We start from the raw sequence: 25,271 nt of genomic DNA on the forward strand, positions 1-25,271 counted from the left end.
GAGAAATGTTCTCTCCGAAAGCTGCAAATCTGTGTAAGAAAGCATACCGTACATCTCAGCAGATATGATCCAAAACCCTCAGAGTATGACAACAGAACCTAACCTGACTCATTAGCTGCTCTGAACCCTGAACTACTGTTCCACAGAGTTGTTAGAGGTCAGCAGGTCAGACTGAGCTGTACTGGGCAGCTCCCAAGAGTGTGTGTGTGTGTGTGTGTGTGTGTGTGTGTGTGTGTCAGATCCATCGTGCAAGAAGAGAACTGAAGAGTAACTTTCTGAATAAAGAAAGGCTTTAAAAAATATCAAAATATCAACGTCTTTGATAATTTATCAGTCAATCTGCCACACAAACATCCTCATAGGACACGGGACTTTGTTTCTTTGTGTGCGTGTTCCTCTTTTAAAGGATAACGTGTGGACTGCTACCACAGCCGCCCACACATCCCACAACACCAGTTGGTAGAGGGGTCTTAATGTATGCTGAAGCCCTGGGTGAGCTGTTTGCTACTGTTGCTCATGATGCATTAAACATTTAACAACAAATCTTAAATAAAAGCAAACTGAGACACAGACACCACAGAGTGCTCAGCATGAAGGTGCTGCTGAAGCACTTTCTCTAGCCATGCATCTGAATGATTTTATACAGATTCATAGCCATGCTGAATGATTAATTAGGCCCATTACTGCTACCAATCCCTAAAGATAACACACATGCACAACCGCACACAGGCACACACACAGTTGGTGTAGGTGCTTTCATCGGGGCAATTATGAACCTTCAGCATGCAGAGCATGGACAGAGAATGTGTAACCTGCATATCACCACTAGACTGCAGGTGTGTCCATGTGTGTGTGTACTGGGTTTGTGTGTGTGAGTTTGAGCAGAAGTCCTGCAAAACAGGTGGGACTGTGCCAGCTCTGCAGAGGTGGCAGAAGTGTATTGGGGTTATGTCTTTTTTCTTCTTTCTCCTCTTACGTCTTTGCTCTGCAATCAACACACAGCCTAAATGTGGTGCAGTGACTTATTACTGGCAAAAGGAACACTCAGTATTTACTGCAGTAGATAAAAGAACTGTGTTACAAGGTAAAAGTAGTGCTCTTACATATTCCCTCTGAAGTACATTACTCCTGGCTGTTTGTTTGCAAAGCTCACTGTATCTCACCTTATACTGTATTTGGAGACTATTAAAGTAAAATCATTCTAACATTAAATCAAATAACAAAAGAGGGGAAATGATAACATTAACCGTGTGTAATGTCTCTGCTTTGAATTGCCACCTTGTTATTAGCCATGTTTGCTGCTACCCTTTTTAATCTGTGACTACAAGTTCTCCCTGTCGATCAAAGAAATTAAATCACTACAGACATCTGCGACAAGCTTCATGCCAGAGGTAAAAACAAAGAAAAGAGCAACAGATATCAAGACAGAAAGAGTGTGTGTTTGTTTTAATCAGAAGGAAGGATCTGCTGTCCTGTCACTCCTTTATGTGTGTGTGTGTGTGTGTGTGTGTGTGTGTGTGTGTGTGTGTGTGTGTGTGTGTGTGTGTGTGTGTGTGTGTGTGTGTGTGTGTGTGTGTGTGTGTGTGTGTGCGCGCGCGTGCGTGATGGACAACAAATGAAAAGTAAATGGATGAACTTGAATAGCACTTATTCTTACTATTCAAAGTGCTTTTACACTGCATGTCACACCATTCACACACTGTAGGCAGAATTAACAGTTTGCAGATTGATCCCTCGACCTTCTGGTTGAGAGATGACCGACTCTACCAATGAGCCATAGCTGCCCCAAAAGGCTCAGCAATGTTTGTTTTTTTTAAAGCATTATCAGCTAATTAAAAGAACATTCAGAAGTCCAGAAGAGATTAAAGGCCTAAAACCCTCTGCAAATGAATCAAACGTGCTGCAAGGAGCCAAAAACACACATATTCAGAAAACATCTGCAAACAAATGCTGCAAATCCAGAAGAGCACGAGGCTTGCATGGTTACATAGTGAAACAGTTGTGTTGTTAACTGGAAAGAGTAAGGAAACTTAGGAAAATTTAGAAATAAAGCAACTGGCATTTTCGCTAAGCTAGCATAACAGATCTGTCAACCACAAACTATTTAAACACAGCTGTGTTTTTGCTCAGTAGACGGTGGGGTGTGACCACCAGAGAGACTCCACTCCAGTCTTGTTCATTCACTTCTGCGTCAGATTCACTTTCAGTTCACTTTCAATTAGGGATTCACTTTCAATTTTCAAATCAATTAAAATAGTGGATGGCTGTTTAAGCAGTAGCACATGATCTCTTGCAATAAAATTGCCACCCTTTAATCTCCATACCATCCATTTGCCATCCCCTTGATTTTTTTGCTCTGATAAACACACCACAAATATATACTAACATAATTTTCACACTTGCAACATTATAAAAGTACAATGAGAATTACTGACAAAAATAAAGTCGATTTGTTTTGTTTCTTTGTGTCACAACTCATCTGCAAAAACAGAGCTGTGAAAACAATCAAATCCTGAGTCTGTTTGGTGTTCTTTCCTTGAAAACTGGGACAGAGGGATCTCTGTGTGTAGACAGCACATATTTAGCTCTTTTTTTGAATAGAGTGAAACAGACAGACTGAATCATACCTGCGATACAATGCTTCTCATGGAATAAAATGTAGGTTAGGTTGAATATATTACAGGGCATGTAATCAATCTGATAGATTCATTCATCATCTGACAGCATTAATTAATAAAAAAGAGTAAAGAAAGGGATGTCAGATCTCACCAAGATACAGCTGTGTGTGTGAAGTGTGCAGTGTGTATCTTGAACAGAGCCCTGATACAATGTCTCAGATGTGTCACAGTGATGTCATCGACCTTTTCTTGTCCCAAATACAGAAACTCAGGGACCTACTGCTGCAATGCACTATGGGAACAGAGCGCAAACACTGTCTGATCCACAACATGTGATTGGTATCAGGCATGTTGCTGATGATTACATGACATAACTTTCTCTTGTTACCATGGTGACAAATTAGTTACGTTGACTCCTGATTTTAATTCTGCTATTTGACAATGTCCAGGCACACACACTGACACACACACTGACACACACACACACACACACACACACACACACACACACACACACACACACACACACACTGTCTGTGTTGTGATAATAGGGGCTCACATGTGCTCTAACTCGTTGTGAGGCTATAAACATAATGAGGGAACATGTGCTGCTCATTGTGACAGAAGTTCAAAACATCATGCAGACGGCATGCAGCTTTCAGATAGAACAGTTCAAGTGAGGCAGAAAGTCAGCAGTTGTCCACCTCCAAACTTTTAATTTAAATTCAGGCACAGAGTAAAGATGAGGGAGCAGCACAAGAATTTAAAATTTCAATAATGCTTTATAAGCTTTGAAATTTTGACACACTTGTCGTTTAGTTCAAACTTACTAACGTCACTACTGTATACAGAAACACTGTGACTAAACAGTTTTCTAGTCTCACAGTTGACAGAAGATCAAACAGGTTGCAAATCTCACTTTTTTGGGAATAGGGTATTAATTAAACAGCAGTTCAAAAAAGTACTGATGACGTTTATTAAAAACAATTTGTGAGAAATAAAATGTGTACCATCGAATGCATTGAACCATAGAGTAACACTGTAATAACACTGTGGAGTTACAGTATTTATAACCTATGACCATGAGTAACAGCTAATTTTTTAACCATCCTGGACTTAGGACAGTGATACATTTTTTGTTGCTTTGAAAATCAGCAGTTTTAAAGGATAGCTGATTAGTGTAAGGAGTTAAAGAGCTTCGTATAGCTACTCATAGTCAGTCAGTACTGACACACAGCATCATGTGTGTTTTCATCTCTACAATTGATCATTTTATGAGGTTTCTTTTCCATGTTGTTGACAAAGGCGAGGAAACAAGACTAACTATTCTGACTGTTTTAAGTCATGGCTTTTATGCTTCTTGGAAATCAAAAAGAGAGAGCTCCAACACAAATAATTCATCTGCAATCATTGACGCCAGTAGACACATTCTAATTATTTTTTTAGCACACACCCCTACTCCTCATTCAGTACTGACACACAACATTATCCGTAGCAGTGCAGACTACAGAGGCAGCTACAGGGTGGATTCAGATAGACAATGAATCTGAGCCATATCAGAATAATGATAACTGACACACTCAGAGAGGTCCATTGTAAAAGCAGCGCTCATTCCTTGATAGTTTCTGCTTGGATTTAGCTGCCTGCTCATCACACAGCACAAAGTGCACCAGGGACCCATTACATCACAGATGACTGCTCCTTATCTAAAACTGCATTCACACGTTTAAATAATTCACTTTCAGGTAATTTCTCCTTGCATATATTTCATCTTAATTTGCTCTCCTGAGCAGCTGTAATCCCTTCCCAGGAGGAAAAACTGACAGCCGTCAAAAAACCTTGACCGCTCTTTCTCACTATGTGACGTTAGCTTTCATCATAGAGTGAAACATTAAGGATTTATCATACAGGGGGCAGCATGGATTACTATCCCTCCAAACCCCCACAAAATCTGATCCATCAGTAGAGCTGGATGAAGCATGGTCCCTAACCAGCTCTTACATGTCAACACAAATCTAGCAACTCTGGTAGAAGTGACACTCCAAAGGCTTGAAATGAAAATGTGTTCTGTTTTAAAGCTCATCGCATACGAGTCCACATCAGTTGGAGGGAAAAAGGAGAAGGCAGATTACAAGCATACAAACTTTAACAGGCTTTTTATCTGTTGCTAATTTTTAAGCTTAATACATTTGTCCTGGTTTGAATGTGCGAAAGCATGACTCACTTGTCTAATTATCTGCTAACTGAACATCAAAGGCAAAAACATTTACCTGAGAGTTTGTGACCCTTTCTAAGCTGCTTTCAGAAAATCTTTTTCCACTGCTTCTGTGTCCTGTGGTGTCCTCCAAGGTTCCATACTTGGTCCAATCCTCTTCTCCATCTAAATTATATGATACCCCTAAAGAGTACATTTTTTCAAAATTTATTTTTACTGCTACGCAGATGATATACAAATCTACCTCACCCTAGAGCCCAACGACTTCCACAAACTGAATGACCTGAGTAACTGTCATCGAGACATCAAATCCTGGATGACTGCACATTTTCTTGAACTCAATAAAAATACATTCTAGTTTATTTAATGTCTATTGACAGTTTCTCACCACATCTTGGCTCACTCCTGGAAAGGTAAATTCCATACAGCTCTGCATTTTCTCCAAACTCAGATCCATTCTCTGTACCTCTATGCTGGGAAAACTCATTCATGAAGAGTTTTAGTTCAGAACCGAGGGCCATGTCTGCTCTAAGGTTGTCAAAACTAGATTTGCACATACAAACTAAACTACAATTCACCACTTACTGGATAGTTTACCCAAGGGTCTTTTGGTAAGAACTAATAATAATAATAATAATACATTTTATTTAATGGCGCCTTTCAAGCCACCCAAGGTCGCCTTACAGTGGATAAAAACAATACATTAGGTTAAAACCAAACATAAAAACAAACAAAAGACAGGTGTAGTGTGGAGTGAACAGTTACAGTGAGTATGCCAGTTTAAACAGGTGGGTTTTGAGTTGGGATTTAAAGGTGGAGATGGACTCTGACTGTCGTATGTGGGGGGGGAGGGAGTTCCAAAGTCTGGGTGCCGAGCAGCTGAAGGCTCGGGCACCCATGGTACTGAGGCGTGGTGTGGGGATGACTAGCAGTCCAGCAGAGGTTGAGCGGAGGGTGCGTGAGGGGCTGTAGTGATGGAGGAGGTCGCAGAGGTAAGTGGGGGCTAGGTGGTGAAGAGCTTTGTAAGTGAGGAGGAGGTTTTTGTAGTTGATGCGAAATTGTACAGGGAGCCAGTGAAGTTGAATGAGAATGGGGGTGATGTGATCAGATGATGTGGTGCGAGTAATGATCCGGGCGGCAGAGTTCTGGATGAGTTGCAGTCTGTTGATGAGTTTGGCGGGGAGTCCAGTGAGGAGGGCATTGCAATAGTCGATGCGGGAAGTGACAAATGAGTGAACTAGGATTTCGGTGCTGGACTGGGACAGTGATGGGCGCAGTCTAGAAATGTTACGGAGGTGGAAGAGGGCAGTCCGGGTGATGTTTCTAATGTGGGGAGCAAATGAGAGGGTGCTGTCCAGAATGACGCCGAGGCTTTTGACTGGGGGGGAGAAGGGTACAGGGAAACCGTCGATGATGATGGGTGGTACTGGGGTGTGTTGTGAGTTGGCGAGGGTGGGTTTGGAACTGATGAGCAGGGCCTCGGTTTTGTTGCCGTTGAGTTTTAGGAAGTTCCTGCTCATCCAGTTCCGAATGTCTTCCATGCAGGTGATGAGGGAGGTGGGAGGGGTGGTGGCAGTGGGTTTGGAGGAGATGTAGACCTGTGTGTCGTCGGCGTAACAGTGAAAGTGGATCCCATGATGGCGGAGGATTGTGCCCAGGGGGAGGAGGTAGATGATGAAGAGTAATGGACCCAAGACTGACCCCTGGGGAACACCCAGTGAAACACCCGAACACCCAGACTTGTGGTCCCTTATTTGCACAAATTGTTGGCAGTCAGTGAGGTATGATGTAAACCAGCGGAGTGCAGCACCAGTGATCCCAATGCCAGCCAGGCGGTCCAGGAGTAATGTGTGGGAAATAGTGTCGAATGCTAAGCTGAGGTCGAGGAGGATGAGTATGGTCAGAAGTCCGGAGTCAGCTGCACAGAGGAGGTCATTGGTGATTTTGACTAGGGCTGTTTCAGTGCTGTGTTTTGGACGGAAACCGGATTGGAAGGGTTCATGGAGGTTGCTTGTGTTGAAGTGGGACTGTAGTTGAGCGGCAACCACCCTTTCAAGTGTTTTGGAGATGAAGGGGAGGTTGGAGATGGGCCGGTAGAGGTTGAGGTCAGTTGGGTCAGCGCCGGGTTTTTTCAGGATGGGAGTGATAGCAGCTAGTTTGAGAGTGGGGGGTACAATGCCAGTGGTGAGGGAGGAGTTAATTATATTGGTGATCATCGGAGAGATGGATGGCAGACAGGCTTTGACGAGGGAAGTGGGAAGAGGATCAAGCTGGCAGGTGGTGGTTTTAGCTTTGCGGATGAGTTCAGAGATGGTGTGATCAGATACTGGGGTGAAGTCAGAGAGGCAGCTGATGAGAGGTTGGCCAGCAGTGATCATCCAAGTTGGATCGAGGAGGTGCAGGATGATGCCAGTTGTTGGTGAATGGTAGTGATTTTTGAGTTGAAGAAGTCCAGGAAAGCAGTGCACTGATCGGTGGATATGTCTGGTGGGAGGATTTTAGGAGGCTGAATTAGGTGGCTGACTGTTGCAAAGAGGGCTCTGTTGCTGCCAGTAGCAGTGTTGATGAGGTTGGAATAATATGAAGATTTGGCAGTAGTAAGCGCATTCTTATAGTGATGCAGGTGGTCCGAGTACATTTGGCTGTGAACGGTGAGTCCGGTTTTTTTGTACAGTCGCTCCAGTTGACGACCTGTGGCTTTGAGCTGGCGTAGGGCAGGGGTGAACCAGGGAGCAGTGTGATTGAAGGAGACTGAGCGTGTTTTCAGAGGAGCCATGGTCTGAAGGGCAGTGGAGAGACAGTTGTTATAGTGGGTCACCAAGTCAGAAGGGGAAGATGCTAGGGGAGGGCTGGGGTAGGAGCTGATCAGGGTGGAGAGATTTGTCGTGTTGATATGATTGATGTTTCTGAAGGAGATGGTCCGTTGTTCTTTGACTTTGTGAAGTTGGGTGTGAATGTCAAAAAGTACAGCTTTGTGGTCAGTAATGGGGAAGTCCATGATGTCAAGGTTGGTGGGGGTGATGTCAGTGCAGCAGATTAAGTCCAGTATGTGGCCTTTGTTATGAGTTGGGAGCTTTACATGTTGTGTGATTCCGAGACAGTCCAGGAGTGATGTGAAGTCGTTAGCTAAGGTGTTGGACGGATTGTCGATGTGTATGTTGAAATCGCCGAGGAGGATTACAGTGGGGGACATGGCACAAACAGATGTTAGTAGTGATGCAAATTCATTGAGGAACACGGTGGAGGGTTTTGGTGGCCTGTAGATGGTGGCTAGTGTGTATAAGCCTTTTTCTTTAATGAAAGCAATTAAAATGATCATTCCTGACAGTAAAGCATCGCTTTGGTCACGAGGGGAGTGTTTCTTCTCTTCTATTCTCTGATTGCTTCTGGCTAAGCAGCCAGAGAATCTTAGATAGCAAGATAAAAGGTTGAATAACAACGAATGAAACCAAAGTGAAAGTCCTCACAGAGTAATCTTCAAGACAAGATCATTCTTGAATTCACCTTGAGTTATTCAATTGTTTATTTACTTTTGTTAAACACAGACTGAATATATTTTCCCATCTCCATCATGGTGTGTTCAGATTATCACCTGGACTCTCTCACAGCTGAGTTAATCGCCCCTCCATAAAATTTATCTGGATGAACTTTCCTGCTGCTTCCAGCTACATAATCAATCTTTTACAATCGTTTACTAAAGAGCATATGGGATAATGTGCAGGCAGGATTTGAATGAAGGGTGGCAATGGTTGTGGGGATGACACAGTCCGATGGTAGTGTCTGGGTGTCAGGGACATAAGGCCTGACAGGTTTCAGTTTGTTGACCTGTTAACGAGGATCAGTACCAGGATTTTTGTGCTGGACCCCAATTACCAGTCTTCTGTTTCAGCTGTGAAGCTCGTGCCGATCTGTCTGCCGAGTGAGAAATTCACTAAATCTAACAAGAAGTCACACAATAGCTGACAGCAAAATGAACCCAGATTAACAGATTTACTTATGATTACAATGAACATGCTGAAATGATTCTGAAATAATTCTGATGTATTACAATTCTGAATTCATGTTGTGTCAGGTCTGTGAAATGAGACAGTCAACAAATTGTTCACATTTGTTCTTAAAAGTTTTGATATAATATTTCTGATGTCAGGAAAATCTGTGGATCACTGTGGATGCTTATTGGAATTCCTCATGATCTCTTTAATGGCCCGTTTATTTTCTTGAATGCCACCTTACAATGAAGACAAAGCCAAGGTAGTTCTGAGAGCAGAAGGGGTAACATTAAACTCTTGCACACTGCAGTTTAGCTGTCAGCCTGCATGTGCACCAAGGTAGAAAGGCTTAGAATAGACGAGAGAGGGACAGCCAGTGAGGATAACACTGGCTAACAGGAAAGGAAACAACACCTGCACCAAACATATAGCTTACTAATAACCTCCAATTTGTCCTAACTTCTACTGAAGGAACAGAAGAAGAAGAAGGAGAAAAAAGGAGAAGACAATGGAATTTAATCCAAACATTTACAAGAGGCCAAAAGCTTTCATGACAGTTAGTAACTCACTCATTGTTTATATCGGTTAGTTTTTTTATTACAACATACAATTGTTAGCCTTTCGCTGCTGGACTACAAATGTGTTGTGAAATGATGTTTGTCATGACTAGTAATCTTACAAAGGTATATGATATAATTAAACACTGATTTGAGCTGCATCCCAAGCAACCGCCTGCTCTTCAACGGTTGATTAGGGTTTTCTCGATCAACGGTCAGCATAGTGTAAATATGGTTACTTCATAATGTTTCTTTTTTATTATTTGGAGGTAGTTTATCAGCCAATAGTCTAAAAATCAGAACCAGTGTGAGCATGAAGTAATGTTATCAGAACATCTTCAGTAGCTGTACATGCATTTGAGGAAACTCTCACGTGTCCTATCCACCTTCTTGTGTGAATAGAATAGATCTATAAAAAGCCCTTTTCACCCAAACATTATAAACATTTCTAGAAAATTTTCAGGACAGCATAGCTCAGTAATCTCATTTGAGTTTCTCAGTTCCAAATGGTCCTAACTGGGCCCTTCTGAAATCTGGTTGTTTCAAAGAAAAAAAAGATGACATAATGGGGAAAATATCAAGTAATCTGACCCTTTAGTTTATCCATAAAAATCCTCTAGTTCAACACTAAGTAGGATTAGGATCACTTTAATACTCACTTTAGTCACTTTAGCGAAACTGCTTCACTGACTAAGAAGATATGGTTCACGTAAGAAAAATAAAAGCTTATCAAAATCAATATCACAAATGGATTATTTCATTTTAAATAACTGAGAATCTTTTAGTTCGACTGGTTTCTGACGACCCTGAAATTTCCCTCCCTCAAGAGGCAGGACAAGATAAAGGACACTGGGAAGTCCAAGTGTTATGTTTAGCCTACAATATATCCACGATGGTGGATGAAGTAGAGTCAGATGCTATGATGACAGTTAGTTTTTCTTTACTGTAAATCAATGTGTAATCAAATTCGTGTAATTGGACATATTGACAGAAAAACAAGTTCAAAAGAAAATACTAGCTAGCAGAACTATGAATAAATATCCTTTTACATGAAAATCATACCAGTTTGGAGGTATAAACAAAATCACCCCATTCTTTTTCCAGAATATTTCCTGCTTAGCTCACACATCGGCTCATCAAACTTCACACAGTAATTTTACGTGGCTGGCAGGAAAAGTCAGGGTGAAATATGTGCCTGTTTGTGTTTTGCAAATGAGGCTAAACACACACAGACACAATGCTGTAAAATTGAGAGGTAGGGCAGCAGTACAAATTGTTTAGCTGTTTAATATTGAGCAGAAACAATCAAACTTCAAGTGAAGCAGATTTCTCTTCATTTCTTGGTTAGCAACTTTGTGCAGCTTGCAAGCTAATAATTAGCCTGCCTGACATGGAATCAGGTTACTGTGAAGAAAGGAGACAGTGAACAACAGCAGAGTCTATCTTCTATTTCCCTCTACTCCATGTATGTTCAAGAAGTGAAATACATCTCCCCTCCACGAACATGCACTCTAATTACATTATAACAGACGGTGATTGGATGCAGCTCAGCAGCTCATTAGCTTCGCAGCTCTGCGGTTCGCTGCAAACATACAGACATTGAAGGTAGAACACATGTTTTTAATCCAAATGTTTGAAAAAAATTATCAAAAGCATTGGTTTACAAAAAATGTTTTAGTGAAACTATCTTTTCTATGAATGAATTTAATTGTGTGTATTATGTACTAGCTGTTTTCTGATATGAGGGGCTAAGCCAGTGAAGATTACCTTTACATTTTGAAGCAGTGATGCCCATTGCCATGGGAATCTGTCCATTAAATGTACATATTTATTGAATATGGTTGAATGGCAGAAATGGATTATGGAATACTGAGCTCTGTAAAGGACACTGGGGTTTTGTTCCAATATTCAGACAAAAGGGACTGTGTTTCCTGGCACAAAGTCTCTCTGAGCAGCCCTGATCTGGGGCACGGCTTTAAAATGTTAACCTACATTTACAGAGGAGAAGTGTTTCAAGAAAAATAAAGAAAACATCAGAAAAATAAAGGTCTAAGGGAAGAGGACTTTATTAAAAAAAAACAAGGAGGGATCAGAAGGGAGTCAGTAAATGAGAAGGAGGGAGGGCGGCATTGTCTCACAGCACTCACACTTCATGAAGCTCCTATAGACGTGACTAAGTCTGTTCATTATGTCTGCAACAAAAAGCTGTGCTCACTGTCAGGACGGAGTGTAAGTGTGTGCTGCTTCACTTACACTTAACAACTGTGCGGCTCTCTCCACAGTGTACAGTAAATATTACACACCAATTATCACGCAGACACACAGCAGGAGTTCTTCAGGTGTCCTCATATTAGAGCTTGTTAGACTGTCTGCCATTTGCCTGTCCTTGTATGAACACGTGTGAGGAGAAGTTTTCAGACAGCACACACACCCTGCAGCTCAGTTGTCACATTGATCACATATTGTTGATTTCCTGTGTCACTCTCACAAACATCAGTCAGGCCTTCTCACACAAACAGGAATACATTACATTTCCTGCAGTGCCACATACTGTCATTCACAAAGGCCACAACGCTGCATGTCCTCTGCACACACACACACACACACACACACACACACACACACACACACACACGCACGCACACTCTCTCTTGTGGGCTGTGAGTCCACAGTGATCCAGATGAGTGTTAATGATCAGAGGGTCAGCATCAGCATGGGCTCTGCCTGCAGCACTCCTTCATTTGTGAACTCCTGCAGGAGCAAACAGCCTGTAAATCTGCTGGAGTTCATATAAAAGGAAAATATTTTTGAAAATTAACATCAGGGTCATTTGTCTCAGTGAAAACATGAAGCACATCTGCTTTCCATTACAGCGCTCTGGACTCAAACAAAGAACCTCTCTTAGCAGCTGGGCGGAGCCTCCATCACTCTCCCACTTCACTGTGGAGAGCAGCTTAGGGTGTGAACTCAGAGGAAAACCTCACCAGCTCTGATGTGTAGAGGACAGACAGTTTAATATTTAACAGAAGAACACGTTAGTGTGGATTCTGGCAACTTAACTTTTACAATAATGCAAACAGCAGAGTTTTCCATCACTCTATATTATAACTCGTGTACAAGGTTTGAACAATGTGGGGGGATGAACAATATTCAGATGAAACCAATAGAAAGCAAACAAACATCAATTCTTGTTCTCTGAAAGTTGTTTCACCAGGTGTGGATAAACACAAACACCGAAGTGTGTGATTAAATTAAGTAATTAGCAGATTTTCCTGCTGGATGTGTGTGTTGGTGAGAAGTTCACTCTCTGAGCGATATATACAAGCCTCAAGCTGTTTGTCTGCTGCTATACACACAGCCGGCAGTGTGTATGGATTATGGAGCTGCTCCCAAATGAGAGCGAGAGAAAGAGAGAGCGATGGTGAGGCTTGAACTGAGGGACTGTGTGAGGGGGAAGGGAGTGGTGGGGGTAGGTGTAAGATGTGAAAAGGGTGAGAGAGGAGAGAGTAGACGTTGTCACAGCAATTTTTGTCAGATGGTTGAGGAGGCGCTCAGTGACGAGACAGTACCTCCTGCTGCTGTGTTCAGCTAATTAAAGCTCACAAACACATGCACAATCGCATACACACACACACACACACACACACACACACACTGAGTGAGATCCAAAGACAACCCCAAATCTCCTGGTTGAATATGGAGCAGATTTTTTTTAAGATGTGACCACCGGTATCCTTTCTAATGTCCAGTATAGAGGGTCATTTTACAAAAAGTGGTTACAAAAAGTAGTCTGGTTGTATAGAAGTCTATTAGAAGTTTATTACCTCAGTGTAATTTTCCTTATGAGCATATGATCCAAATCTCTAGTTTCAAGTCTGAGTCAACACATCATGTTAATTTAGTAAATTACCATTAAGAGTCAAACGCCAGAAAGAAGGGGAGGATTTAACACTGTTTTAACTGTGATTGACCAGTCATTATGATGACTTCTTTGCAATGGATCAATTAAGCTTGTGTTACCACAGACTGACAGCTCTAACCCACGGAGTAATACTGTATGTTACCATCACTTGTCATGTAATTCATAACTGGGATTCGAAGAACACTGTCATAAAGATAAAGCTTGTTAGGTTAATTTTTAAGTTCACTTAGACAACCAGCCACAGTGCACTGACTACACTGTCACTTGTTTGGTTGATCTAAAGATGGGGTAACATACAGTTTGACCAATAGATTCGTTGATGTGTTGGTGTCATTTCAATTGACCAAGATTAACTACAGCCCTAGTTTCAAACTGAAGACAGAATCCTGGTAAAACAAAGAAAAGGTCGGGTGTGAACCTGGGCCAAAGAACAGTCCCACATCCCAAAGAAGAACAGACGCCATGGTACCCATGAGTCTGTGGTTGTCAAAGTCACCTACAGAGCCTCACTGCAGAGGTGGGGGGGTGGGGTGGGGTGGGTGGGGGCTGCCTAAGATTTAAGTCCAGAGTGCTGTCACATGGTCACCTCTGGCTCTGGAGACTTCTGTCATCTCCACACTGACAGATCGTGTGGCTGCCGCTGGTCATTTCCTCTAAATATAGAGACGGTTACAGCACCTGACACACAGACACACACACAGCTCTGAGGATCTCACAGGCACAGAATAATGGTCATCAACATAAAGGTCACAGAGGAAGAGTTCTAAAAATAGAGTGTGAAGAGGGAGAAGGAGAGCAGCAGAGTTGTCCAGCACAAAGACACACACCCTCTCCTCGTATTCATCGCTTCACTCATACATCCTGCACAAATCCTTTGCTCAGTCTGACACCATCAGGACATCAGTCACTCTGACTCACACTGCATCTGCAGTTTTTTTTTGTGTGGGCAACAAAGTGTCATAAGAATCTGTAAATGGTTAGATTGTGCCTAAGACTCTGTGCTACTTTTATATTGAAGGTCAGAACATCTGCAGGCTGATCACAACATTAGCACAACCAGCAGGCCCAGGTATGTATACCTGAAATGTTACCTATAAAGACAGAACACCTCCACCACACATTATCATTTAACAGTCAAAATCCTCATAGGGATGGACACATACTGATTTCAGGTTAAAGTTTTAAAGCCAGAGTTACATAAAGGGCTGCAACTAACGACTATGTTAATGGTTCAATGATTACTGAAACAATTAGGTAATGGTTTTCACAGTTATTTAACTATCAGATTTATTAATTAAACATTACTGGTCAAACTCCAAAGGAAGTCAGAAAAGGGAATGCATAGAGGATCCAGTAAACTTCAAAATTACAAACGTTACAGACTTCATGGTTATATATCCAATCACTTTCTCAACATTGTGACAAAACGGATAATGACTGAACAGCAAATCAGCCTGAGAGAGCCAAAGTAATCTACAGTTTGCATGTTGTTGTTTTTAATTCATGTGTGATCTAACTCTTCATAAATCCCTATAGTGACATGACTAAATGACCATAATGTGAAGAGATTTTAAGAGTATAAGACATTTAAAGTTTGAAGTTAAAGGCAGCAGATTAGACGAAAATACCTATGAAGACACTATGATGTTATTGTAGATCAAACTATGAAACATATTTAATAAGACTTCAAAAAGAGTACAGAAAACTTCTGGTTTTGTGTGTTTAGCTAAATGCTTTTCAATAAAAATAAAAAAAAGGCAAATTTTCGCATTTCAAAGGCATGACTCAAAAATCTATTATTCCCTGACTTGAAATGACACAGACTTAAGGGATATAAAACATGAAGGATGAAAGCATTGCGTAATAATCCACATTTCCATATAATATGTAATAAACTGTTGATGTGTTTTAAAGAAACAGTTTTCATAAATAGTGAAAGGCTAGTGCTGGCTTTTTTTTCGTTCATTCAGCTGATTGTAATGTGTCAGAAGGGAGATTTCTTTTTTCTGCAGCAGAGAGGACATAGGCACTGCCATCAGCTACAACCCGGCCCGTCTCACTCACTCCCATAATGCAACTAACGAACCCCCTCATCACCCCTGGACAACTGGACTGATTTGATGTCACAGCACATGTGCACACACACACGCACGCACACACACACACACACACACACAGACACACGCACACACACACACAGGCCGATAGGCTGATGATGAAGCAAACTTTGCACAGCAGGCACATTACACATGTTTATAGAATGTTTTCACATTGACATAGAAGAGTTTTTTTGTGGCACTGTAACAATCTGAACATATAAAGCTTTTAGTTTGAAGAATATTCCAGGGACTTAAAAAAACAGCATAAAACGATTATTTTGGGTGGTCAAAACAATTAAACTGACAATGAGGTGTGCAGCTGATGTCTCTGTATCCAGTTGGCCTACAGTACAACTGCGAGGCAGACCATTAGTGTGAAAAGTGTTTTGTTATTTCTGACATTAGTCAGCACTGTCACTATGCAGGTTGCTTTCAGACCAACTGATTTATAGCAGTCGACCGACAGAGCCTTTAATGCTATTACCTGATAACATTCAAAGTGAGCGATATGTTTGACAGTAAATGGAAGCAAGAGAAGATTTTCTTACGAGAATATTGCAATCACAATACCAGATCAGCAAAGAAACCAAAGTGTGATCACACAAATGGACAATGATTGAGACAAACTTGGTTAATAATAATAATAATAATTTACACTTTATTAATCCCACGAGGGGAAATTCAGTTTTTACACTCTGTCTAACGCACACATAGGCCGAGATACACACTCATGCACAAACAGGGTTCTAGTGACATGCATTAATGGAGAGGTCTCAGAGTGAGGGGGCTGCCCACAGCGAGCGCTCCAGAGCAGTTTTTGGGGTTCGGTGCCTTGCTCAGGGGCACCTCGGCAGTGCTCAGGAAATGGACTGGCACCTCTCCAGTTACCAGACCAGTTTCCGGACTTGGTCCGTGCCGGGACTTGAGCCGGCGACCCTCCGGTTCCCAACCCAAGTCCCTACAGACTGAGCTACTGCCGCCCCAAAAGAAGAGAAAACGGATCCTGCACAACTCTCTCCTAAAACAGCTGTTCTGTACAAATGTCTGATGTATTTATCAAAGACACGATGAGACACTGCTGCATGTGTACACTCCATGGAGGTCACTTTAATGTCCCTTTAATCCCAGGCTTTGGCTCAGTGAGAGAGTTGGTCATCTCTCAACCAGAAGGTCAGGGATTGATCCCCAGCTCCTGTTGTCACATGTCTGAATGTTTTTTTGTTTTTGTTTTTTAACTGGACCCCAAATTGCTGATGCGTTAGATTCTCATGAATGCATACAAATGGCTTAGTTAATAATGAATGACAGATTAGATAGGAGCTTCTGCCATCACTGTGTGAATGTGGTGTGAAAGGGTGACCTGTGGTGTAAAAAGTGCTTCATGTAGTTAGAAGTCCATTTACTTAAATCACTTAAACAGAGCAGCAGAATCTGTTACCCAGAGGTTAAACCAGATAAGGAATGTTGTTAAAACTAGTTTACTTTCCTGATCTAACAGCAACGTTTATTTAAACTGTAACTGTTCCAGTTTTCAAGTCCTCTCTTTCCACAATTTCTCAGCTTGGGATCAATAAAATGCATCGATCCATCGCTCCCTCCCTCCCTCTCTCAGGCTAGAAAAGTTTGGTGTACATTCCCACATAAACTCTTCTAATCTAATACGAACTATGATGCACTATAGTCCATCGGTTTCAGCCAATAACTGCCAAGTTGACAGACATCAGCCCATTGAGGACAAAAATCTTATTTGGTGAATACAATTGGTTATGACCTGATCAGTAAACAAATTACTTTTAAGTTTATGACCACATTTTTTAAGGACTCTTTACTTCGCTGGCATGTAACCTGTAATAATGTTATCAGATTTCTTTATTGACCTCTAGCCTTTGAGTATTTATATTCACACTTTGCTTTAAACCTCATTTGTATTATTTTGTAATCAAACAAATCATTGAATTTCATATTTTAATTTAGAAAACTGGATTTGTGTGAGCATAATAATCTCTTATTTAAAAAAATGTAGAGTTCTTTTAAAGGTGAATCCCCATAACTCTACAAAGTAAGCTATGTGCGGTAGCATAAGTAAGCAATAAATGACATGCAAGGCCTTAAAATGTATTTTATCTCTCAATTTACATAGGATTGCTATTGACCTTGACATCTCCTCCATTCCCTTTTAGTCGAAATGTTTTTTCATTGTTAATTTATGATCAATGACAACACCAAGTAACTTTGTCTCAAAAACTGTTTCTACATTAATATTAATTTTTTTTGCACAACATTCTCTTCTGTTTCCTCTAGAAATTAACTTCGTTTTTGTTATTTGTTTAGAGACAATTTCTTAACATCAAACCAAGTTTTGAGAAATTCCAGTCCCTTTGAGTGCTACACAAAAGCTATTTTACACTTCAACCAGAGCCATCTGCAAAAACTGTGAATTTAAAAAAAAGCAGCACTGCAAATATAATTGATGTATAAACAGTTTTGGACCAATCACTGATCCCTGATGCACTCCACAGATAACCTTCCTAAATCCTCCTGGCACTGTATTATGTATTTGTACACACCGCTGTTTACTGTCCAAATGACTTTCCAGTTAAGAAAATACAACACTGTGTAACCCATTCTTCTTCTTCTTCTTTTTGTTCGATAACTGTCTGTGATCTTAAGCATCAAAAGCCTTCTGCAGGTCAATAAAGCCCAATAGAACACAACAAAAACTATTTCTTCTACCATTTGCATTACTGTATAAGTAGTGATTTTCCCCCTCCCGAAATCCATGCTGGTTTTAATTCAGCAATTTAATTTTACAAATGAACAGGTTCTATTGTTTCACAAATAACTTCTCTAAACTTTTTGAAAATTGAGGCAGACCTGTTTTCATCCATGGTTTTCCTTTATGTTTATAGTATCTATCACCCTGCATTTTCTAATAGGACAATGTTATTATATATCTTTTAAAATGTAGAGTTTTTTCACTAAAGCGCAAGGTTTGCTGCTGAACATTTAGTATTAAAATGATGTACTATTACAAAAATAGGAGGATGATCACTGATGTCACTTAAAAGCAAATCACTTGTTGCTTGAAAAGGAGCATTGGTAAAAATGTTATCAATAAGTGTGGCACTTTCTTTGGCTATGTGGCTCGGTTTGTCAATAAGGGGCCAGAGGCCCAAACTAAACATGACTTGGTCATGTCTATATCTGAGTAATCTGTTCAGCGCTACTTTACATTTTTACTGGTCATAGAGGTATCAGTAACAGCAGTAGAGCAACTGTTGGAATCGTGAATTATTAGTTAGCTTCCTTTGACGGTCACAAACAACAGACTTCCCGGCTTCTCTCGGCTGCCATCTGGCAGACATCTTCAGATAATCACGCTAATCAATCCTTTGAGTTTATACCTTCCTATCACATTGTAAATCACTAAGCCCCTGTCACTGTGTGAGGAAGAGTATCCAATCACCAGAAAAACTGAGCAGGAGACAGCAGCAAGAGAATGTTGTTAAACACTGAGCTTCAGTTTGGTCACTAAAATAAATGACTTCTAAATGAGTGTCTGATCAGGGAGAAAGGAGAGATCTATAAGAACTTGATCAGAACTATTGCAAGCTTTATTTATAAAAAAAAATAAAAAATAAAATGACTGCTCAAAAAGTCAATTTGAATGGAGGTATCATGTAGCCTATACTCTATGAAGAAGAGATTTTTCACAGGGCAGAACTCTCCCATGTGGCAAATTAGTTTTCATGGTCGAATGTGAATAAGAATGTTTTTTAAGTGTTATACCGTCCCAGGAAAGACCACTAACATGTTTGTAAATCGTGCTCCAGTGACATCTCAAGAGGAGGGACTAAGGACATATTAATTACATCCAGCATGTAGCTCATTTGAAAAATAGACAGAAGGAGTTACAAAGAAGGGATGAAAAAAACATTTGTACATTCTCATCGTAAACATAGTGTTAGTATCATGACAGATTTTTACAATTGGTGCACCCACCTCTCATCCTGAACCAGCCAAACCCAAAGACAAGTAGCGAACATGTTCTTTATCACCGTATGTTGACATGGACCCTGAACATTCCAGGTTATCAACCAAGCCCAAAGCCCCCAAGGATTCCCAAAGCTTGTTCAGAAATATCACAAATGTTTCATTGCTGTGACATGCAGACATGCTGTGACTACTAAAGATGTCTCAAAACACATCCACACAGACCAGTCTTGTCAAGATCTTTACAACATCAGATGAACCGCTTTTATCCACAGAGGGAGCTTGAACCTGCACAACATGGAAGTTGTTCCAAAACAGTTTTTAAAGACTGCACTGAGCTGAAAGCTGAAGTGGAGGAGAGACAGACACACACACGCACGAACGCACACACACCACACAGTTTTTCAGCTGAGCTCAGCAGCGGTGCACGCGGAGGAACTTACCGGAGAAGAGCGCGAGGAGAGGCGCGGTGGGCATCCCGGCATGCAGCAAGGACAAACCCGCGCAGAAAAGCAGGGGGACCGCGGAGGTTTCTGAGACAAACCGGACGGACTTCACAATAGGTAGACTATGGTGGTGGAGAAGCAGTGAAGAGCCCTGCGTGTCACTCGCGCACCACGCAGTTTCCGTCCACGCGCGTCAGCTGCAGCATCCTCTGTGACTCTCTCCTTGAGCTCACCCTCAGCTCTTGCGGGTGTTTCCTCTGAGAACGTCCTGCCCCGCGATCCGCTGCTTGGAGCCAGAGGAGGAGGTGCAACAAAGGTGCGCGTGCATCTGGTGGAAGGGGGACCTCTACAGGTGACGTGGGCAGAAACAGACAAATACGTGACACAAATTACAATTTCTGTTCTAACGTTCATACTGACATGAGATTTTTTTTTTTTTTTTAGAAAATTCTGTGTGTATAGCATGCAATCAAACATTTTGATCATTCAAATTCAGCTTTGAGTGTCGTGTGCAGTAAAGACATGATGGTTGATCACTGAGTAATTCAATCTTAAATGACCCGTGCAAGTGACAGATCAATTTGCCAGAAAAAGAAACAAAATAGCCTTTCCTGTAATTCTTTCACAGTGACAGAGAACAGCTGATTGCTCTTTCACTGCACGAATGAGTTGTGACCCTGTGAGGCAGTGGGAAAGAAGAAGAGGGGATGAAAAGGTGTGAGACAGGGGACAGAAACATCACCGGAGGGATGGAGAGACCTGGGCGCTGTTTACACAGCAAGGATTTCAAGCGATACAGCAACCTTGTGCTGCTTTTCTTTGGGACTTAAACCATATCATACCTTTAAAATATCATACACACACACACACACACACACACACACACACAGTGGGTAACATATAATCAAACAAGTTATACATAATTGTGTACCTGCTAAGAGCTTGGATTATTATTAACACTTAAAATGTAAAATGTAGCATGCTGTTCTATCTCGATACAGCGTGTTCAGAGTGATTCAGACTCAAGGAGCATATCAAAGAGCGGGCAGGTATATCAACACTAAATCAGGGAAAGAGGTAGTAAATGCTAAGTTATACATAGTATCAGATCAGATTGATGCATACATTGTCAACACTTCCTACAGCTGACAAAATCAGAGCCAACATTAACTATATTTCTTTATTATATTTTGTATGACTATGGACACAAAGATAAGCACATAATGGATTCAAGAGGGTAAAATGTTTAATAAAGTTCAAGGTTTGGTAAAAAGCAGCAAACAAAACAATCTCAACAACAAAGGGATTTAGACAGGAATGAGGCTGAAGACTGTCTTAAAATAATTTTATATACAAGTAAATCATGCAGACAGCAAAGTAAAGTTAATAGTCAACCAGATTATTTTTTTAATTTAATTAAATATATTCTTTTTAGAGACATGCTTCTCACACACGGGCAAAACGGACCCGGAACATGCATTAACGATGAGATGTGAGAGTGCAGTGGCAGCCCACAGGAAGCACCTCCTGAGCTGGTGGGGAAGTTTGATGCCTTGCTCAAGGGTACCTCAGTAGTCTGGCATGTCTCCATCAACCAGAGCAACTTCCATACTTTGGTCTGCATCGGGTCTTGAACAGCCGACCCCCTGGTTCCCAACCCAAGTCCCTATTGCTGCCTCAAACTATATTTTGCTCCACCAACTGAACTAGCCGTCCCCACAATCCTTTGTTGTCCTCCTTCATGCACGGCCTGTTCCAACCTCGCCATAGCAGCAAAGAAGTGTGGCTAACAGGAACACTTTCCATGTCACTGAGTTACTTGATTATATTGCAATCAGGACAGTCTTGAATTAAGAAAATATTTATTGAACAATTTTGAGAACAAACGTGAAAAGTCTCTAGGGATTAGACTCCATCATGACTAGTCTTCGAGAACACTACGTTTCAAGAATGCAGGTCTGCTCGTGGTGCTAACGGTCTCTAAATGTACTATGGGAGGTAGAGATTTCAGTTGTCTGGCACTTCTCTGGAATCTTTGCAGTCAAGGTCTGAGAGGCAGACACACTTAAGAATAGACTTAAAACTTTCCTTTTTGATCACAGACGTCGACCTGTTCCTAGATATGCTGCTATAGGCTTGGACTAACGGAGAACTGGCACCTTGAGCTCTTGGGTTTCTGAGGCTGAACTCTGCTTAACTGGAATGGAGGTGATGGGGGTGGCGGAGGGTCGAAGGGAAATTAAACAACTAACTGTGGAACAGGTTTTCTTGTTAGCGGCAGGATGCTTGGTTGAGAGAGGCTGTGGCAGGGTCGGGTTGGATTACTACTTGAAGAGTCAACGCTCAGAATCAGCAGAGTAGGGGGACAGAGGAAGAGTTAGAGAAGAAATTGAATAAATGTGTGAGAGAATATAACCCAGAGGTGTCAAACTCAAGTCCTCGAGGGCCAGATACCCGAGACTTTTAGGTGTCTCTCTGCTCCAACACACCTGCTTTAAACCATGTGTCATCATCAAGCTCTGAAGCCCGATAACGAGTCGCTCATTGGATTCAGCTGCGTTTGAGCAGGGAGACATCTAACAGTCTGAAAAAGTCAACCCTGCAGGACTGGTGTTTGACACCCCTGATATAACCAGTCTTCCTGCTTGAACTTAGGCTGAACTCCATGTTTGAATTTATCATGCAACCAAATAAATCAAGGTATGTTGTGTGATTCTGAGGTATCATTAAAGCAACCCTCCACCACCTCCATCAAGTCTTAGCAGTTTCATCACCTTCTTCATCCCACCAGCCTCAGATCACATCGTCAGTCAACGCAGTCTTGGCTTATTTAATCTACTTTTTAGTTTACTTATTTAAACTAAAAAGGAAAAACAAAACTCACTCACAAAACAAAATCCAAAAATTAAAAACACAGGAGCAGGCAACACAAGGAAACATCTAGTACAGGAAAAGCAATGAACTGAAAAAGAGAGGAAGAAACACAGAGACTAAATAGACACAGGGGTCATCAAACACAGGTGAGAATGGTTACACAGGTGAGAACAATCAGGGCAATCAAACAGGAGGGAAACACACAGAGGAGCAAAGAACACAAGACAGAAACAATGACGAAAACTGAAGTAAAACCTGAACACTTAAAACACAAGTTAAACAAGATATTACAAAATAAAACACGAAACAATAAAGACTAAGAAACACTAAACACCAAACTACAAAAACACTAAAACAGGGAAACACACAAAGGAAATGAGAACTTAAACAAGACGAAAAATCAAAACTCAGATTCAAAACTAAATTATGACACCTCCAGTATTTGCATAGGGCAGACACCTTCTACAGTCTACACCCTGCAGATCTCAAGCGCAAAATTATCTGACAATAATTCAATATCAGATGTGAAAAATAAATATGTATCTTTGATTAACTCACTGTTCTCCTCCTCTTTTTATTGAGGAATTTTTTTTGTGAAAAACAGAAACGGGCAATATGAAAATAACAAAAAACTCTAAATACAGATTGTTCAGAAGCTTTATGTTTCCACTCCTCCAATCATGTTACCAGTCATATACCTACATAAAGATATACACATGTAATCATTCAATTTTCTTCATCATTCAATGTTTCAATTCAAACATTCAATTCATAACAAATAAAAAAAAAAATACAATCATTGAAATGTTGTTGTGACGACCCCTCCACACCAGTTGGTGTTCCTGTGCTGCTGGTTATATTCTGTTGCAGGTTCCAGGAGGCGGGCTCGTAATCAGTGGATGTGCTGCACCTGGGACCAGAGTAGTCTTCCTCCATAAAAGCGATTGAGGAAAGATGGCGCTCTCTCTCTCTCTCTCTGAAGACCGCACAACGGGACCGTGGGAACGTGGTGGCGCAGATGTGTGGCTGTATGGCTGGATGACACGAGTTTGGCTGGATGTGAATAAACGTGATTGCGTTCTGAGCAGAAATCGTGTCCAGGTTCATGTTTCTTGTTGCGGCCGAGAGCCGGGTTGTAACAGATGGGGGCTCGTCCGGGAAATTGTCCTACTAGATTTTCCGCAGCTCAGGTAAAGGGCCTGATGGGCGGAGTTTTTCCTTTTTCTGAATGAAGTCGGGTGTTGCGCAATCAAGAGTGAGGAAGTAGCGTTGACCTGTGCAGTTACGTTTTGAGGTGGCACGGAGCTGAATGGCGTAGACAGCGGTGGGTGTTGTCGGGGTCGCCAGGTTTAATGTGAGTTTATTTTTTGGCAGTGAGTTATGTATTCCGGTGCAGTGCTGACATTTGCCGATGGTTTCTGTCCCTGTAAGGTTTAGCGCGGATTCCCATATGGAGTTCGTGAGGTGGGTGGTAGAAGTGGTGTGAAAGTGGTTGGAGCTAACAGCTCGGGAGCACGTCCGAGGTTGCGGTGAAGTCGCCAATTACTGGTTGCTTTGCCGGGCTTGCGGGATAAAGTGCATAAATACCCATCACAAGTAGCATCTGAAGACGCTAGGGGGGAGCTTAGTTAGTTTTTGTTAGGCAGTTAGAGGGACGAGAAGCTGCGGTGACGTCCAGGCTGTGTAAAGGGCTGCGTGAGCTGGGTGGCCATTAGTCGGGTTTCTCGTGAGTAGAAGACTGTGTGTAGACAAGTGAATGTTTTGAACATGGGCAGTGTGGAAGAGTTTCTGAGTGCGCCGTCAGAGGAGCTGCTTGAGTGCTGTTCACGGGAGCAGTTGATCAAGATAGCAGATCACTTCAACTTGGATATTGGTGATAAGAGAATGAAGGAAAACATTAAAGGCATTTTAAAAGCAAATTTGACCGACATGGGTATTCTCAAAACTGAAAAGAGGGTTGTTGGCATGGTGATAAGTAGCGATGCTGGTCTGACTTTCGAGCAGAGGAAAGAGTTGCTGCTCTTGCAAACGGAAATGGAGAAGCTGGCCGTGGAGAAATTGAGGGGAGAGGCAGAGATCAGAAGACTTGAGATTGAAGAGCGGAGGTTGAGTTTCACATTTGGGAATGGTAGTCAGGCCTCTGACGCCTCAGGTAGATCTGTTGTTTTTGATGTTGGCAGTAATCTGCGGTTAGTTCCTCAGTTTAGTGAGAGGGACCCTGATATTTTTTTTTCATTATTTGAGCGGGTAGCCGAGAGCAGGGAGTGGTCTGATTCTGAACGGACTTTGTTATTGCAATGTGTACTAACAGGTAGGGCTCAAGAGGCTTATTCTGCACTTACAGTGATGGAGAGCAAGATTTACTTAACGGTGAAGGATGCTGTGCTAAAGGCATACGAGTTAGTTCCTGAAGCTTACCGTCAAAAGTTCAGGACATGGGAGAAGTCGAACAAACGGACTCATGTAGAGTTCGCTAGAAATCTTGTTACCTTTTTCAGCCGGTGGTGTAATGCTTTACATATTGACACTTATGCTGCGTTGTGTGATTTAGTTGTGTT

General features: G+C 41.6%; 1 protein-coding gene across 2 annotated transcripts in view; it reads right to left on the reverse strand.

The window, feature by feature from the left end:
* clmpa (CXADR like membrane protein a) overlaps positions 1 to 20,170 on the reverse strand; it is a 54,822-nt gene extending 34,652 nt beyond the window's left edge. For both annotated transcript variants that reach the window (XR_013780095.1, XM_079355695.1), the window contains exon 1: positions 19,837 to 20,170. Coding sequence is in view for 1 of the 2 variants with exons in the window: in XM_079355695.1 (XP_079211821.1) it covers positions 19,837 to 19,870 (34 nt within the window). In the remaining variant the exon portion in view is untranslated. The remainder of the gene's footprint in view (positions 1 to 19,836) is intronic.
* Positions 20,171 to 25,271: the final 5,101 nt, after the last annotated feature.

This window comes from Symphodus melops (genome assembly GCF_947650265.1).
Source record: "Symphodus melops genome assembly, chromosome: 11".
NCBI classification, from domain to species: domain Eukaryota; kingdom Metazoa; phylum Chordata; class Actinopteri; order Labriformes; family Labridae; genus Symphodus; species Symphodus melops.